The 15,404-nt window shown below is 52.0% G+C and overlaps 5 protein-coding genes across 5 annotated transcripts; 2 read left to right on the plus strand and 3 right to left on the minus strand.

Moving 5' to 3' along the window:
- Nucleotides 1–653: 653 nt before the first annotated feature.
- Nucleotides 654–1,337, plus strand: N7532_002532 (uncharacterized protein; the record flags this gene model as incomplete). The annotated part of the gene is made up of 1 exon (XM_056615026.1): nucleotides 654–1,337. One exon carries the CDS (start codon nucleotides 654–656, stop codon nucleotides 1,335–1,337), a length of 684 nt encoding a protein of 227 aa, XP_056477998.1.
- Nucleotides 1,338–3,311: 1,974 nt separating this feature from the next.
- Nucleotides 3,312–4,095, minus strand: N7532_002533 (GNAT family N-acetyltransferase; the record flags this gene model as incomplete). The annotated part of the gene is made up of 2 exons (XM_056615027.1): nucleotides 3,312–3,726; nucleotides 3,860–4,095. The coding sequence occupies 2 exons, from the start codon at nucleotides 4,093–4,095 to the stop codon at nucleotides 3,312–3,314; spliced, it is 651 nt and encodes a 216-aa protein (XP_056477999.1).
- A 783-nt stretch (nucleotides 4,096–4,878) lies between these two features.
- N7532_002534 (uncharacterized protein) lies at nucleotides 4,879–6,098 on the plus strand (the record flags this gene model as incomplete). Its single annotated transcript, XM_056615028.1, has 2 exons — nucleotides 4,879–5,237; nucleotides 5,342–6,098. The coding sequence occupies 2 exons, from the start codon at nucleotides 4,879–4,881 to the stop codon at nucleotides 6,096–6,098; spliced, it is 1,116 nt and encodes a 371-aa protein (XP_056478000.1).
- Nucleotides 6,099–6,340: 242 nt separating this feature from the next.
- Nucleotides 6,341–8,073, minus strand: N7532_002535 (putative MFS sugar transporter; the record flags this gene model as incomplete). The annotated part of the gene is made up of 2 exons (XM_056615029.1): nucleotides 6,341–7,446; nucleotides 7,503–8,073. 2 exons carry the CDS (start codon nucleotides 8,071–8,073, stop codon nucleotides 6,341–6,343), a joined length of 1,677 nt encoding a protein of 558 aa, XP_056478001.1.
- A 2,868-nt stretch (nucleotides 8,074–10,941) lies between these two features.
- N7532_002536 (aminophospholipid-translocating P4-type ATPase NEO1) lies at nucleotides 10,942–14,800 on the minus strand (the record flags this gene model as incomplete). Its single annotated transcript, XM_056615030.1, has 3 exons — nucleotides 10,942–12,914; nucleotides 12,968–13,580; nucleotides 13,637–14,800. 3 exons carry the CDS (start codon nucleotides 14,798–14,800, stop codon nucleotides 10,942–10,944), a joined length of 3,750 nt encoding a protein of 1,249 aa, XP_056478002.1.
- Between the last annotated feature and the right edge of the window lie 604 nt (nucleotides 14,801–15,404).

The following is a 15,404-nucleotide window of genomic DNA, read 5'->3' on the forward strand; positions in this document are numbered from 1 at the left end:
TCTTTCGTGCCTCTTATATGATCGGAAATCATACCCAGCTATTGCATTTCCTATTACATAACTGTCAATACGGGTCTAGATACCACTTCAAGGATTTTATTTCAAATGCAGTTTGCCAGTAAATACGGTCATGAACCCTAGTGGACCATATATCATAGTACATAACTGTCAGCTGGTCTGTCCAAGTCATCGTGGTTTCAGACTTGATGGTCAAAATTGCTGCTCTCAATTATTCGATTTAATAGGAGCTGTCTCATATTAAAAAATAAATCCCTCCTACATGTTCGTACAATTAGAGCGACAGTATTAATTTAACGGTTGTTCTTCTGAAACGGAGTATACAATCACGTGCCGTCGTGCCGCCTCTCCTGTTTCACCGCGCCGCCCTCATCGCTCGTCCTCTGCAACCCACCCACAGGAGCCGGCTCTTTCGTGGAACATAATTCCTAATCCTCCGCCCAGCTATCCAATCTTCGAGTCCTTCCAGCCTCTCAATTCAAAAAACTCTAAAGCCGTTCTCGAATCTCCTCCGCACGCCACATTGGGTTTCTGCGCGAGGATAGCTCCGCATCACCCCACTTCGCAACCAAGCTGTCCTCTACTTCCGCAGCATTGAATAACCACACGACCAACACACACCCGCAAAAGCCAAAATGAGCTCCTACTTCTCCTCCTACTCCTCATCCTCCATCTCGAGCGCCCTCAGCTCCCGTCTCAACAGTCTCCGGCGAGCCATCACCTTAGGCGACGAGAAGGACGACCCCGACAACGAAGACTGCTCGCACATCTCCAACGCCCTACGCGCCTACTACACCGAAAAGGGCAGACCCTTCCCAGTCTGGCTCCCCCCAGACCCAAAAGCGCCGCAAGCCGCGCCCGCCCGCGTCGTTGCAACCACCCAGCTCCCCGGCCAAGGTCAAGCACCCGCCATTGGCGGCAGGGGCGGCGGTCTCGGCGATCTATGGGGTGACTCTGGCTCGCCCCAACCGCCTTTGGCGCAGACAACCAGCCTCCGCCGAGGCCGCGGAGGAAATGCACCCCCTCTTGTCCCCATGCACAGCGCGCCGCCCGGCCCGACCTCCACGCCCTCGCCGCCGCTGACGCACGCCCAATCGCATTCGCCTGGCCAATCCGGGAACTTGCACCCGGCTGGTGCTCGGCCTTTGCCTAGCCAGAGGTCTGGCTCTCATCAGCCTCGAATGACTCAGGATCGACCTAGTGGTGCTGGCTCCGCGCAGGAGAGATTGCGGGCTAGATTGCAGGGTGGGAGGTCACCGAGTCCGAGTGTTGATCCCAGTGTGCGGAAGCCGGTTGGTGGGTCCGGAAGTCGGTGGTAGATTGGCTTTTTGCGATTGATTGCATTGCGCAGCATGGCGTTGGGTGTTTTTTGTTCTGCTCTTGTCGTGTATATAGGAAAGGTGGAGATGGTGACTGCCATAGAGTGAGTTCGAAGCAGCAAGATTATTAATTCCATATATGTACAGGACCATGGTCTAGCGAATTGATTTCTCGCCAGCTGATTGCCAATGCTCATCTTGGGATGGGATCCACGGTTCTGATGTCCAGTAATAGTACAACCAATACATACACTAGTGTATAGATAGCCTGTTGCCTGAAACCGAAAATCGACCTAGTTTGTCGTAGTCAAACATTATGAATGAACATTGAAGATTACTGTGGGCATCATCCCTCCCCATAATCTATGGTGCTGGATAATAGTGTAGCTAGAACTCTGGCCAAAGATGGCCTCCCCGGTCACACTTCTGATCAATTACCTGAGGGTACCTGGTCATCTCCCGAGCTATCCACACTATTAGCTGCCGGATGTGGGCATATCTGTACACATCAATGCTTCAGCGTATAAGACAAAGAAAGGCATTGAGTCTGGAAATACAATTGCTTTTTTGTACAGGTCAAAACTGTGTGGAAATTCCAGGTGTACTGAGGTATAGCACGTATCTGAAAAGCCAGCCAGAGCATGCTATAGAATCTAGCATATCGCGCAGGAATAAAAGAGCTTGAAATGTACAGAAATACAGTTGCATGAAGTATACTCTACTTTCAGGGTAGTAAAATGCGAATGCAAATGCAAAGTAAGTACAAAGAGGTGCAAAATAATCCTATTTCTGGTGGACTCCGCCATAGCGACTGACAACCGTGTGCCACGCTTGGTCCGCGGTGCACTCTTAGTCGATAATTGCTTGCTCTAGCACGACTAGTCGACAAAACGAAAACACACTGCCGACTAATCGTCCTGCTTTTGATTGCTGCCCCTCGCACGCCCAAAGCATCCCCTTTCCAACCCTGTCAGTCAGTCACATTTGTTGTGAAATCCGAACACCAACCATTCAACCCATCAAAAATTGCCTGGTTATCCGAAGACCCTTCTACCCAAGACTCGATGATCAAAATTCCATTCGAGTGCACCTACTTCGACCGCGGACCCTCGGGGTCACGATGCCCCAGAGCGGTGACTCTTGTCTGTGAGAACTGCCGTTTTGTTGCAGTAAGCCCATCTATTCCCCCCGTCCTCGATCGTCATCTCAATCTCCCTGCTGATAAATCAGTACTGCGGAGAGGACTGCCAGAGAAGTCACTGGGTCGTTTCATCGGAGAGCGTGATCTGAACAGTTCGAACTGGCTGCCGGCCTATATTGAAGCCTTCCCCACGAAGAAGAGAGCGGGACCTGGGGAGAAAGGTTGGAAGCGGGAGTTCAAAGTGTTGCTGGGTTAGGTAGAGCTGGCGTGGAGCGAATTATCTAGTGGCAACAGGTGAACAAGTCAGCCACGGAGAAGAATCCATGGGGGAAATGGACTAAGATGCAGGCGAGATGGCGGAGATCTGTGGCCGCGGCACAGCGGTGAGGTATCAGAAGTGATGATGGAAGTGAAGGGAGAAGTGAGGATAGCATAATGGAGAAGTGAGGTGCAAGTGACAAGCTAGTGTAATGATGCACATCGAGTCTCCCGCAAGCCCCACGTTCATCTTCTCATCAATTGCGTTGAATGGCACTGGTTTTGGCCCAGACGGGGCTTTTCCAGAGAAATACCTGATGCGTAAGTCGGCCCGTACTATGAATGAGGGACACTAATTGCGATTCAACTACCCAGAGCTCTCTCTTGATGATCCGATCTGGTCGCGAGCCCTATCGAGTGACATCCTTGATTGTATGGGCAGCCTCTCTGCATATCAGTAAAGTAGTCCAATCACATATCGCGCTCAATATGCACCATTGAGGGAGCTTGACTCGGGCTAGGACATGTGAACCGATAATGGAAGGCAATAAAGATCGCAACTGCGAAAGAGAGCTTTACGACTGAGCATCGCCATCAGCAGGCCGCTCAGGTTCCCACAACATGGCCGGCACCGTCAACCCCGGCACAACCTCCACCGTCGCAACCGTCCGGAACCCCATCTTTTCATACAACGAAATACCCTGGAGACTCGCCTCCAGGCCGACGGGCGTCTGTTCCTCTCGAGCCCGATCAAGCCCCCACTGCACCAACAGCCGACCGAGTCCCCGGCGCTGGTGAACCGGGTCAACGGCAACGGTACTCAGGAACCAGAGCTCAGAGATGCCTTCAAAATCAAACCCGGTCTCAACGAGCTGGTTGTATCGTTCCAGACGCTTGTTGTCGATGCTGCGGTCTGGCGAGACGAGGTTGTAGTAGTGGTTCTCTATGGATAGGAGCGTGCGCTCGAGTCCTGAGATTGTCAGTTTATTCCTGCACCGAGAAATTCTCTCGCTTGAGTGAATACTGAGGATCATGATTACCGCTCCAAGTCCATTTCGAGCCACTACCATTCTGCCGTCGCGTTGCTTCCGCGCTGGAACCGCGTCTTCTCCATATCGCGTACCCACGAACGTGTTCAGTTTCTTCGTCTCCGCTGCACTCTGGCTCCACTGCGACAATCATCACACAGTCTGGGGTATGCAAGCGCATCTTCAGGCGGCGGAGGAAAGCCGCGCGGAAGTCTGCATGGTGCTCATGGCGGTAGGGGCAGAGGTAGACGAAGAGCTCGTCGTTTAGCATGGCCTGGGCGGCAATGTCGGCAAGGGCAGGCAGGTCGGCTGACTTGGCATAGCGAAGCATTGTGCATGAATCAGAATCAGGTATGTGAAGGTTCCTGAGAGTGGGGTGCGTGTGGAGAAGCTGGGTGTTGAAGTTATGGTTAAGGTTGCCGATTGATAAGGTCAGGTGACTCGCCTTGTGGCAGTGTGAACTTTACATGAGAGTAAGAAATTCTTTAGTCCTTCTCAGTTTTCCATCTACAAGAAAGACGGCTGAACAGGATTTTCAAAATTGAAAGAGATGACACCAATGTTCATCATGTTTGATACCACCTGACGCCTTCTTCCTGCGAACCATCTATCAAATAGTACAGTCTTTACCTGGCGTAACGAACACCATAAAGCTATGAACTTCGAAGGCCTCGCTTTAAACACTCTCGCCAAAACCATGCAAATACCATGAGATCAGAGAGCAGAGACGGAACCTCACTGTGAAGCTTAGCATCGCACGCGACATTTTAAAGTTTGCACCTATTCCGCCCCCAAACCACGGCCCAGCAACCAAAGACGCACTGAGACCCTGAAGCGTAGCTCAGGCCCATGGGAGGCCTAAGACGAGCCCCAATTCGCCCGCTATCACATATGTGGGACACCCCCAAGTACATCATTTCCTAATGCCGACAATGACCAAGCTAAATAAGAGGATAGTGGGAAGACAGTATGGCTGTGCAGGAATTGGGAAGCGCAGGAATCCTAACGACAACGAGAACCGAATGGCAAAGTCAAGGCCTTCGATCGACTTTTCTGTTACCTTCATCTGAATATTTCTTCTCTCCTCTTCACTTGTGCGACCCATGCTACAAAAATGACCGCTACAGGCCCGTCCAATTTCGGCCCTTTAACCACAATCTTCAGCGCGCCGAACTCCTGTTTCCACGAAAAATGGGTTCGGCATAATACGCAACGCAACGGCACGGTCTTGCGCTGGGGTGTGGGCTGTGATTCCGGGACGGTGGACTTTGATTCGAATTGTTTTCCATCTGGGTGGACGGGGTCGAACGCCAGTGCTTTGAGCTATAAGGGGTTCTCGCCTGGTTTGGCTTGTCCGTATGGTTTCACCGGCGCTGCGTCTGCGAGCCATATTGAGAAAAGTGATCGGTTTGTTTTGTCAGAGTATATCACGGATTTGGGGAAGCATGATATTGCTACTGCTTGTTGTCCGACGTGAGTGTCTCTTCTAGAGAGATGCACGACAATTGATGCCATACATCGTCTCTATAAAAGATAGCCGCTACATATTACATCTACTGACGTTGTTCATACACTAGTGGCTACATCTACAATGGCCAGTGGTGCGAAAGCCAAACCCTCATCTTCTCCTCGAAAGCCTCCCTCCTTACAACATCCGGCTCCAAATGCATCGAAACAACAGCCTACAGCTACTTCCAATCAATCGGCTCAAAGGCAACAACCGGCGCAGCAACCTTCCAAGCCTACCCCATCATAATTGTCCAAGACTCGCGCTCCTCGACCTCCCTCCCAAGATCCACCTCCTACCCAAGTGACTCAGAGAGTTTCTCGACTGGCGCCAAGATCGCGGTTGGCGTCTGCGTCCCTGTCGGTATTATCATTCTTGCAGCTATCTTGTTCATTTGGTGGCATCGAAGACGAACGCGTGCGAAGAGAGCTTCTGCCGATGAGGGTACTCATTCGGGTGCTGGCCCTGGGTCTTATGATCCGTATAGTGGGAAGCCGGAGTTGGATGCGAATGCAGAGGCTAGTCCGTATACCGGGAAGCAGGAACTTGATGCACAGGATCAGGTTGTGGTTGGGGGTCATGCTCTGGCCGAGTTGCCTGTGTTGCATAGTTCGGTGCCGCAGGCTGAATTACCAGAGCATAAGAGACCGGATACGCCACAGGCGGAGCTACCGGGGGATTATGGGGTTGCTACTGCTCCTGTGCAGAAAGATAGTCGGGAGATTGGACCAGATATTAGGATAAATGGGGTAGAACAGAGTGAAGGGGGTGGGAGTAGAGGTGGCGGGGATAGCCCGTCTCATGATAGGTCGGGCGGGACTTCATGAAACTTTTATCTTGATAGTTCGGTATCTGTATACTAGCGATGCATTGGAGTTTACAGGGTTGAGATGGAGGGATGAATTTGATGGTTCATACAATTTAGTTGATTGGGGTATATTTGCGGTGTCTTGTGGACACATCGTCACTGCATAAAACCTAGAATGAAAATATAAAAGAAACCAATATCGTACCATCCTCCTCTTTTAAGAATCAAAATTACTCTCATTCGAATTTCTCCGCCTCCAACTTAGTTGGCCTTGTAAGGCTCAGGCGAGAAAACCTTCTTGAAACGGAAGTGCATCAGATCCTTGATGACTATAGAAGTCTGCTTGAGGTTCTGCTTCACGATAACGGAGGTCGGCTTGGAGAAGAGCTCATCAATCTCCTCGAGGGACTTGTTCTTAGTCTCAGGCATGAAGATGATCTGATAGAACCATCCGACCACGGCAATACCACCGTAGAATCCGAGGGTCAAACCAATGCGAGTCATGGACTTCATCATGCCGGTGAAGTTGTAGGTCACGATGAAAGAACACAGGAACAAGTTGGCGTCGGCAGTGGTCATTCCGTAGTGACGAAGGTAAGTGGGGAACACCTCGGACGGCACGACCCAGGTGAGACAAGCGTAGGAACCGAAGAAGCCCATGTACAGGATGATACCCGTCATGTAGAGACCCTCTGCGGCAGCGGGGTATTTCTTGTAGTCAATTGTGTAGCCCACGCCGACGAGAATAAGGCCGATGAAGAAGCCAGGCAGCATGGCGTTAGCCCAGTAGCGACGGCCGAATTTCTCCATGTACAACACGGCGGGGATACAGCCCAGCATCAGCGAGCCACCGCCAACAAGAGACATGAAGACGGAAGTGCGCTCGTCGAAGCCGATGGCTGCCATCAAGGTGGACATGTAGTACATGATGGCGTTGACACCAGTGAACTGGCCCAGGAAGATCATGACGTTGGCGTAGACGATGGCGCGGCGGGCACGAGGCTTATTGAAGAAGTCCATCCAGGCGTACTTGCCGGTGCTGGCTTGTTCTTCGCTCTCGGCAGTGACAGCCTGGCGCATTCCGAGGAACTCATCCTTGGAGTCGTAGTCGTTGAAGCCACGGATGCGCTTCCAGACGGAGTAGGCCGCCACGTCGCGGCCCTTGTGCATCAGATAACGCGGACTCTCAGGCATAAAGACCATACCAACCAGCAGGATGGTGGAGAAGACCAGGGAGGAACCAAGAATGTAGCGCCAGTTGCCCTTGACGTCGACAAATATGGCGGCGACAGCATAGCCCAGGACTTCACCAATGGCAATGTTGAGTTGGTAGGCAGAGACGAGGTTACCACGGATGCGAGTAGGGACTAAGACGATTCGTTAGGCAAGGAACAGGATGAAGTGATGCAGGTTGAAAACTTACCACACTCGGCGACATAGACAGGCACAGTACCACCCTCAAGACCGACACCCATACCAAGAATGAAACGACCAGAGAAGATCATGCCAAAGTTGATGGCACCAGCCTCCAGGGCGGCACCGATGGTGTAGAGGATACAAGAGACAATAATAGACATCTTACGACCGAGATATTCGTTCGAGGGCGAAAGGATCAGGGCACCAGCCACGGCACCAAGAGGCATACCGGCATTGACGAGACTGTTCATCGAGTCGCTCAGGTGGAGGTCCTTGGGCAGGAAGAGATTGGCACCAGAGATCAGGGACTGATCCAGACCAGAAAGCAGACCTCCCATGGAGGCAAAGGCGACAAGAACGTAGGTGAACAAGGCGGGGTTGTTCATGGTCACCTCGAAGAAGGGCTTGGGCAGCGTTTGCAGCTGGTCCTCGAGCTGTGAAAGCTCCGCGTCCATAGCGGCTTCATTCATCTCGAAGTCCTCCTTGGTGTCCTTGATATCATCCACCTCGAAGGCACCAACCTCCTTGTCCTCCCTGTGGGCGTCGGTGGGCGCCTCGGTATCTTTGACGTCGGACATGACGAACGCAGCACCCCCTTGCTAGGGTAAGGTTTGGAATATTGAGACGGGGACTATTTTATAGTAGTAGAAGGAAAATGAAACGATCCAGTCGTTTCAGACCACTCTTGAATATCGGGATATAATGGCGAGGTAATAAAGAGAAGGAGGACGTCTAGAAGAAGAAAAAAAACGGGGAACCCGGGGGAAGGGGAAAAAGGGGACTATTTGAAGCCGCTCCCACACTACAAGAACGACAGTAAAACGATGACAGCCGGGAATGCACTCAGGCGCACTCCGAGACTAGAGAAACTAAGGAAAGAGCCGAGTGGAGACCATCCGGGAGAAAAGAGAAGTCTAACAGGCTGGAGATCGGCTCCAGAGCATCATCCCATCTGGAGAGGCGGCATACAGCCTCTTCTCCATACCCTCTCTGTGTGGAGAAGGCGACCTTGTCAGCCACCCTAGCCAAAAGCCAAACAAGAGATCCATAGAAGCCGGGGGGATCGGGAATGGAGGAGAAGACGCACAACGCCCTGCTTCAACGGTCGCCCAAGATGACCTAGCTACCGGGGGAAAACGAGGGGAGAACTCCAGCGGTGCCTGGGAGAATTCCAGAATGTGGAGGAGTGCCAGGTCGGAGAATCCCAGGTGTTCGGGCGTCTGGACGAATCGCAGCGCAGCAAAAGCTTAACTCGTCATCTTCCAGGGTTGGACCGCGCATCCCAAGGTCTTCCGAGCGCCCCGGTGATGACGCACCTGCGCTCAGATCAAATTTAATCCGTCCTGGAGCGTCTATACTCGCCCATGGCACCCTTCGGAATCGCACTTCTGGAAGATTCCCGGCTTCCCGTAGTCGTCAGCGCAAAACTCGGCCCTCAGCGGGTGATCTTGGCGCGGGTGAAAACTTCGCCGAGCTGAGAAGCCGAGCCAAAGGGGCCCGCAAAGCCGAAAATAACACGGGCGCACATGAGCACCTTCGGACAGAGTCCGGGATCGCGAGTGAGATGGGGCCTCGTCTGGGGACCCTTCAGCGGCTCGATTACGCAGCGAAATCGAGAGTTGGGGTTCCCCATGGAGACTCTTGTGCGTGGTCGGTGACACCTCGGCGAATGTGCACCAGTCGAAATGCGATCTCGGCGTGAGGTGGAAACCGGATCCCCAAATCGTGACGGGCGTAAACGGGCCATCGACGACACGGAATGGGGTTGGCTTCGGGTTTCCTGCCCGTGGTATTTTCGGCCCCCTTAGCCCCGATGAGGACGGTTGCAGGATGTTCCCGCGAGCCGAGACTGCCATTCGCTCGTACTGCCTGGAAGTGGATGTCGACGGCAGGAGATCAAGGTTAGCATTGGTAGGCGTTGGATTTTGGCGTTGGCGGTGTGGAGAAGGGGTGGGATGTCGACTGGATGGAACTGAGAAATCTCGTGGATTCGTCTGAGAGGCCATTCCACGCGATGCGGGCGGGTCACGAGATGCAACGCATGGTCTATAGCAGAGTACATACAGTATATAGTAGCATTAGTATACTGCCACGATGTTGAAACTCGGTCTAGGTCAAGTTCAAGGACCATACGTCACACCATGATCTGTGGAGATCCTCATTCTAGTGTACATGTTTCCTTGGTACAGATCTAGACGGGTCAAATCTCATTAAAGCTTCTTCATCCCAACCGTGTACTGATGGATGTCAAAGTTCTGCACATCCAACTACGCGGGAAGGATCTGACTCCACAAGCCCGCTTCCACGTGTCTCTCTAGTCTTCATTACTCATATAAACTATCCCGATAGTTTTGATTTCATCGGGAGCGAAACCCTAGATGTTCGTAGATCGCGCCGGTGACCAGAGGTGCCCGTGTGTTGACGACAGACCAATCGACAACGTGGGAATACACCAGGTAACCTAGCTTGAAAGTAACTTCTTTCAAATTACCCAAAATCTATAAAAGTCTCACTTCACCATGCAATTTCAATCTAGCTGTTCCCAAGGGTTGGATAGATCCCGGGACCAGTGTGAATACAGGTGAACGCAGGGGGGGGGTCCAGAGCTGACCGCAGGGTCTCATGTGATTTCCCGTGTAATCGCCCCACCCCCCTGCGCTCAGCTTGAGAGCACCCTGGGCTCACCTGGATTCTGACCTGGATTCTGGGGACCAGTGAGATGCCTTGTTCATGCCTTATAATCAAGGCACCAACAACCCCCGCGATGGCGGAAGATCGGCAGCGACTAGTCCCGTTTAAGTAATCGGTCTCACATCTTAAACCTTCGGATGAGTCCTCGTTTGACTGTGTTTCTTTCTGATAATTGAATATCAAATCAAATGAACTCATACCAAGACATTCCTCCCGAGATGGAGGTGAGCTGGACAAGTTGACGCTTCCTACCATCGGACAAGGGTTTTACGGCATCGTGTAGGCCCCTCGGATATATAATAACACTCTTCACATTGACTACACCCTAACCATGATATGTGATCTCTGTCTTGGGTCCATTATTAATATATGTGACTGGTGCAATACACTGCCACATATTTCACAATTCACACACTACAGAGCAACAAGTTCGTTTCCCTACCAATGCAGCAACCGTGTAATTTACAGTTAACTCAGCTACAAGAAACGTTGGAATACCAGAAAACGTGGTCAAATGACCTCCACTGCATTGGCTAATCGCAACTCTAATCTATATCGAAAGAATTCATTCAAGTATATCAACAGACAGGCCAAAGAAATGATTCACGCTTCCAACGCCTGATGCGCTCTGCAAAAGAAGATGCTTGGGGGGGGGGGGGTGGGGTGGTCGATATACAGAGCGACAACCGTATCGGCTATCCATGCGGGGAAAAAGACAAGAAAGCAAAAACGCAGAAAGCAAAAATCCAGTCCAATCAGCCGCGTACTTTCCGGTAGCTGGGAGGGCTCCAAGACTGCTTGATCAATTTGACAGCCCAGACGGGTACCAGTGAGACGGCCAACACGGCAAAGACTCGCCACAGCCAGTTGACGGTAATCACATAGCGTAGATTGAAGTAATCGCCCAGGAAAGGAACACTGCCGACGTACAGAAGCAGTGTGCCCACCAAACAGAAGATCATCACGGGGTGCCAGGTGGTGATAGCGATAGCTACCATACCCAGCTCATTGAGGACAAGTGCCGTAAATGAGACACTGATCAGGCGGGGACCAGTGATGGTCTGGAGTAGGATCTGGGATAAGCCTTGAATGACGGCACCCTGGTAGACGGAGATAAGAACCCAAGTGAAGAACGAACGGTAGCTCAAGCTCTTCCCTGCTTTCAATTCCTTGTATAGCTCCGGATAGAGATTCGCGAGTCGCTCATCCACATCGCGGTCAAAGACGAGGGAGAAAACAGGTGCGTTGGTATAGACGGTCGCATAGCCGATCATGAGCCAGTTGATGAAGAGACCCTTAGGATCAAAGTGACCAGCTATGCTGTACATGGTTTGGCAAACACTGATGATCAGACCACGGTGCATGATGAACTGGGCCAATTTGGCAGATCGCTTGTAGGAATTGCGGCCGTGCCAAACCAAGAGCTTTGTCAAGTGGTGGAACTGGGTGATACTGAAATCGGCTGCCAGAGAGGCCTGTCGACCTTCCTTGCCGACAATACCAATTCCGACATCCGCTGCCTGGATCATGGACACATCGTTTCCGCCGTCACCAATACAGCAGACGCGTTTCTTGGTGTGTTGGCGAATCAAGTTGGCGATTTCTGCTTTTTGCGTGGGCGAGCACCGGCAAGCAACAACGGCCGGCAGGAGGACCGCAACGGAAATGAAGGCTGTGCGGAATTCGCCAAGCATCAAGTTAAGTGACTCGCCATCGATCAGCAAACAGCAGTCAGTCTTGTTGCGTAGGAAGTCGAGGGCCTCCTGGGCGGTGGATTTGTCTGTGACCTTGGACACAGTATGGATGTACTGTCCTCGGGAGACTAGCTTCGCTGAAATGGCGACACAGCGCGCCGTCTCAACCTTGTCTCCTGTCAGCATCCAAATCTTCACTCCGGCGTTACGCATCAGCTCGAGTGATGACTTGACATCTCTCTGCAAACGATCTTCCACACCAGTCACTCCGAGAAGCTCCAAGTCTCGTTCAAGATACTCCGTCACGACCTTGGCCATACCAACATCACGGCTCTGGAGGGACAACGAGGCTTGTTTGTACTTGGCAGAGAACTCCTGGTACTGAGACAGAGACAGGCGCTTGCGTCCAACGACCAGAGTTCGCAAACCTTCGCGGGCCATATTCGCGGTCTCTTCGTCAAGCCAATCATTTGCCGCAACGATCGAGGTCATCACGGTATCTGCACCCTTTTGGTAAAACCAGATCTCAGGCTCATTTTTTCCAGGCGTTTCAGGGTCCTCCTCGTATTGCTCAAACTGAACAATAATACCCATTCGCTTGCTGTCGGAGGTGAAGGGGAAGATGTCAAGGATGCGGACGCGAACAACGACCTGTTTGGAGTCGGTTGATTCGAGGACGATGCTTTGGCGGTCCCTATGAGCCACCTTCAATCCAACCTCTTCGGTGTAGCGCACAATGGCAATCTCGTCGGGAGAAGAGGCTTGATAATTTGTCACTTTTCGCCCGTCCTCTTCCTCAGTTGTCGGTGTCACATTGTGACAGACCGCGAGAGCCAGAATGATATCCCGGACACGAGACCCAATTTCTCGTCTGGTACGAGGGGCTGTTCCCTGACCAGCTTGGGTGCCAAAGACCGTTGATGGGGTCGTCAAGGTGTTGCTAGCAAAACCCTGACGAATGAAAGATGCAACCTCATCCATTGCCTCGTTGGCATATGAAACGGTACCGACGTGGATCTTTTTCAATTCCATCTCTGCAACGAAGTTAGTTCTAGCTAAATGTGGCTATGATAAGAAGGAGACTTACCATTTTGAGTCAGAGTCCCTGTCTTATCCGACAGCAGGTACTCGATTCTTCCCAAGTCTTCAGGAATAGTACTTGTCCGTACAACCGTACCCGGGATATCCTTGTCTCGCTCGATGAATCGACCATATACGGATTTGGCCATATCCAAATTGACGCGTAGACTCATTGGGATGATAGTTGAGAAAAGAATCAGGTATATCATGATAGCAACATACCACTCCTTGTCGTTGGTTGGCTCGAATCCTTCCAAGGCGACCAGCACGATGGATAGGGTAAGCGTCAAAATGCACAGAATTTTGGTGAGGTTGTTGATTTCGTATTCCAATAAACCCACCTTGGAGCGGGATGCGGAAGTGGACAGCGCAGCTCGTGTTTGCGAGCCAGTGTAGATGATTGCGGCGTAAGTGACGGTGTTAGAGGCGAGGACAGTATTCGCCCAAGCGGTGTTGTCGATGGTCAACGGGGCGGAGTTGCTATTTTCACCCTCACTGTTTGGTGTCCGCTTGATTTGAGGCTGCTGGGAAGAATAATTGTCGACATGCGTATCATAAAAGCCTGTGGGATGGCCCAATTCGATGGTGCCGACAAACTCGTTGACCCGCTGATCGGGGGGCTGGCAGTGATTTTGAGCCGGGTGAAGTCATTGAAAGGGAGTGTTTGCGATAGTACGGAAGGTAGGCGGAGCTTCCAATCAGTTTCACCATCCAGCTGGTCGGTCCGAATAAAAGTATCACTGGCAGAGGAAGCATCTGCAGCCTTTTTGGAGTTGGCGTTTGGGGAAGCATCGACGACAGGTTCGGACGGTCCTTGCTCCGATTCAAGCAAGTCATCGGAAACTTCGGGGGCATCTCGATCGAATGAGCTTGAGCTGTGACGTTCAGCGTTTGGGTCGCTCGAGAGACTTTGCAAGATCACCACATCGGCAGGAAGACGTTGGTTTTTGCGGACCTTGAGGACATCCCCGACTTTCAGGTCGCGCGATTTCTTGGTCATTTCCAGCGCAGTCGATCTTTCAAGGGACAAAACGGTGTACTCCTCCGAGTTTGCTTCTGCATCTCGTCGTCGTCGCGCAATGTCATCAAGAGCCTCTTTACCCAGCGATATGGATACCACGAACGCCAAGGGCGCGATGTATGAAGACATGTACCCAATGCGGAGAATCGGAATGATTTGTGACAGAGCGACGAGGAGAAAATATATGTTGAAGAAGAAGGAGAATTCGTTGTACAGCGTGCGAGGCAGGAAACTCCAGGGTGTGTATTTGGCATTCGAAACGATGTTTGGCGGGTATTTGGTGGATTGATATTGTCCTACTAGGACATCTCGGGGCGGTTTCTTTGCTTGGTCGTCACGGGTTCTGCGGAGGCGATTCGAGGCAGCTTGGAGGAAACTTGGGCCAAGGAGACTGGGAAGGCGTAAACGACCGCCTTTTTGGGTCGCTTCATCGTCCTTGAACAACCGAGTCGAGCCCCGACGATCAAGCAGTGGTGCATCATCATCCGTCATATTCCGTGAACTGCCATGCGAACGTCGTAGGCCGTCCTCTCCTCGTTCCTCCTGCAATAGCGCATGTGTGTCCTCATCCGGCTTCCTTTGCCCAGAGGGGCTTCGCCTCCACCGATTGCCCGCGCCGACGCGTAGATTTCGCAAGGCTATCCCTGGGCCATAGTTCCTTGGGCGTCCAGTATAGTCGCGGGAGACTCGAGACGATTGTTGCGGTGCCGTGTCGGGATCAAGCTCCTCGAGGTCCAGGTCGTCGTCATCGGATCCCGAGAAATCACCAGGATCGTCGGGATGTTGAAGGGGGTGTAGGTAGTCGTGCGAGGACGTCATTATTGATGACCTCTGAGTCAATATTCACAGTAGCTCACGAAATGGGAGACAACGCCGTGCTTATCGTGAAATGCAGGATCATCTCATATACTCGGTTGAGTTGCATAGGAGTTCCGCGCCGGCATAGTGGGGGGAAACGAGCGTGGAAGTTGTATGTTGGAGTTGGCGACTTCTCAGAGGTGCAGTCGAGGTGTGGTTTTGGTCGAGCGCCACGCAATTTTCGCGTGGACAGCGTTGCGAGAATAAACGTGTAGATGGTGACTGCCTGCCCGTGATGCGTATGCGTCTATCATGTGACTCTGTATGCACAGCCGGTGGTTATGTCACTCGATTACCTCATCCTGCATTGCCTTCCTGTTTGGGAGAATTGTGCACAAAAAGCTTGGCGCAACGGTGTCTTTTCGGAAGAATGTTTGTCCTTTGCCCCTTCAGGCGCGCTGACTCAGCGCCCAAACGGGCCTCGATCTGGGGCGCGAGGACGTGCCAACGGGTTCTGCTTCGCCCCCGATGCGTCTATGCTTTATTTCTTTCTAATCTAATTCGTGTTGTTCTGTTTCACCCCCTACGTTGCTTAATGGATTTTTAATTCCGGGAGCTCTCGAGT

This window comes from Penicillium argentinense (assembly GCF_028826775.1).
Source record: "Penicillium argentinense strain IBT 30761 chromosome Unknown utg000003l_segment0_segment0, whole genome shotgun sequence".
Classification (NCBI taxonomy): Eukaryota; Fungi; Ascomycota; class Eurotiomycetes; order Eurotiales; family Aspergillaceae; genus Penicillium; species Penicillium argentinense.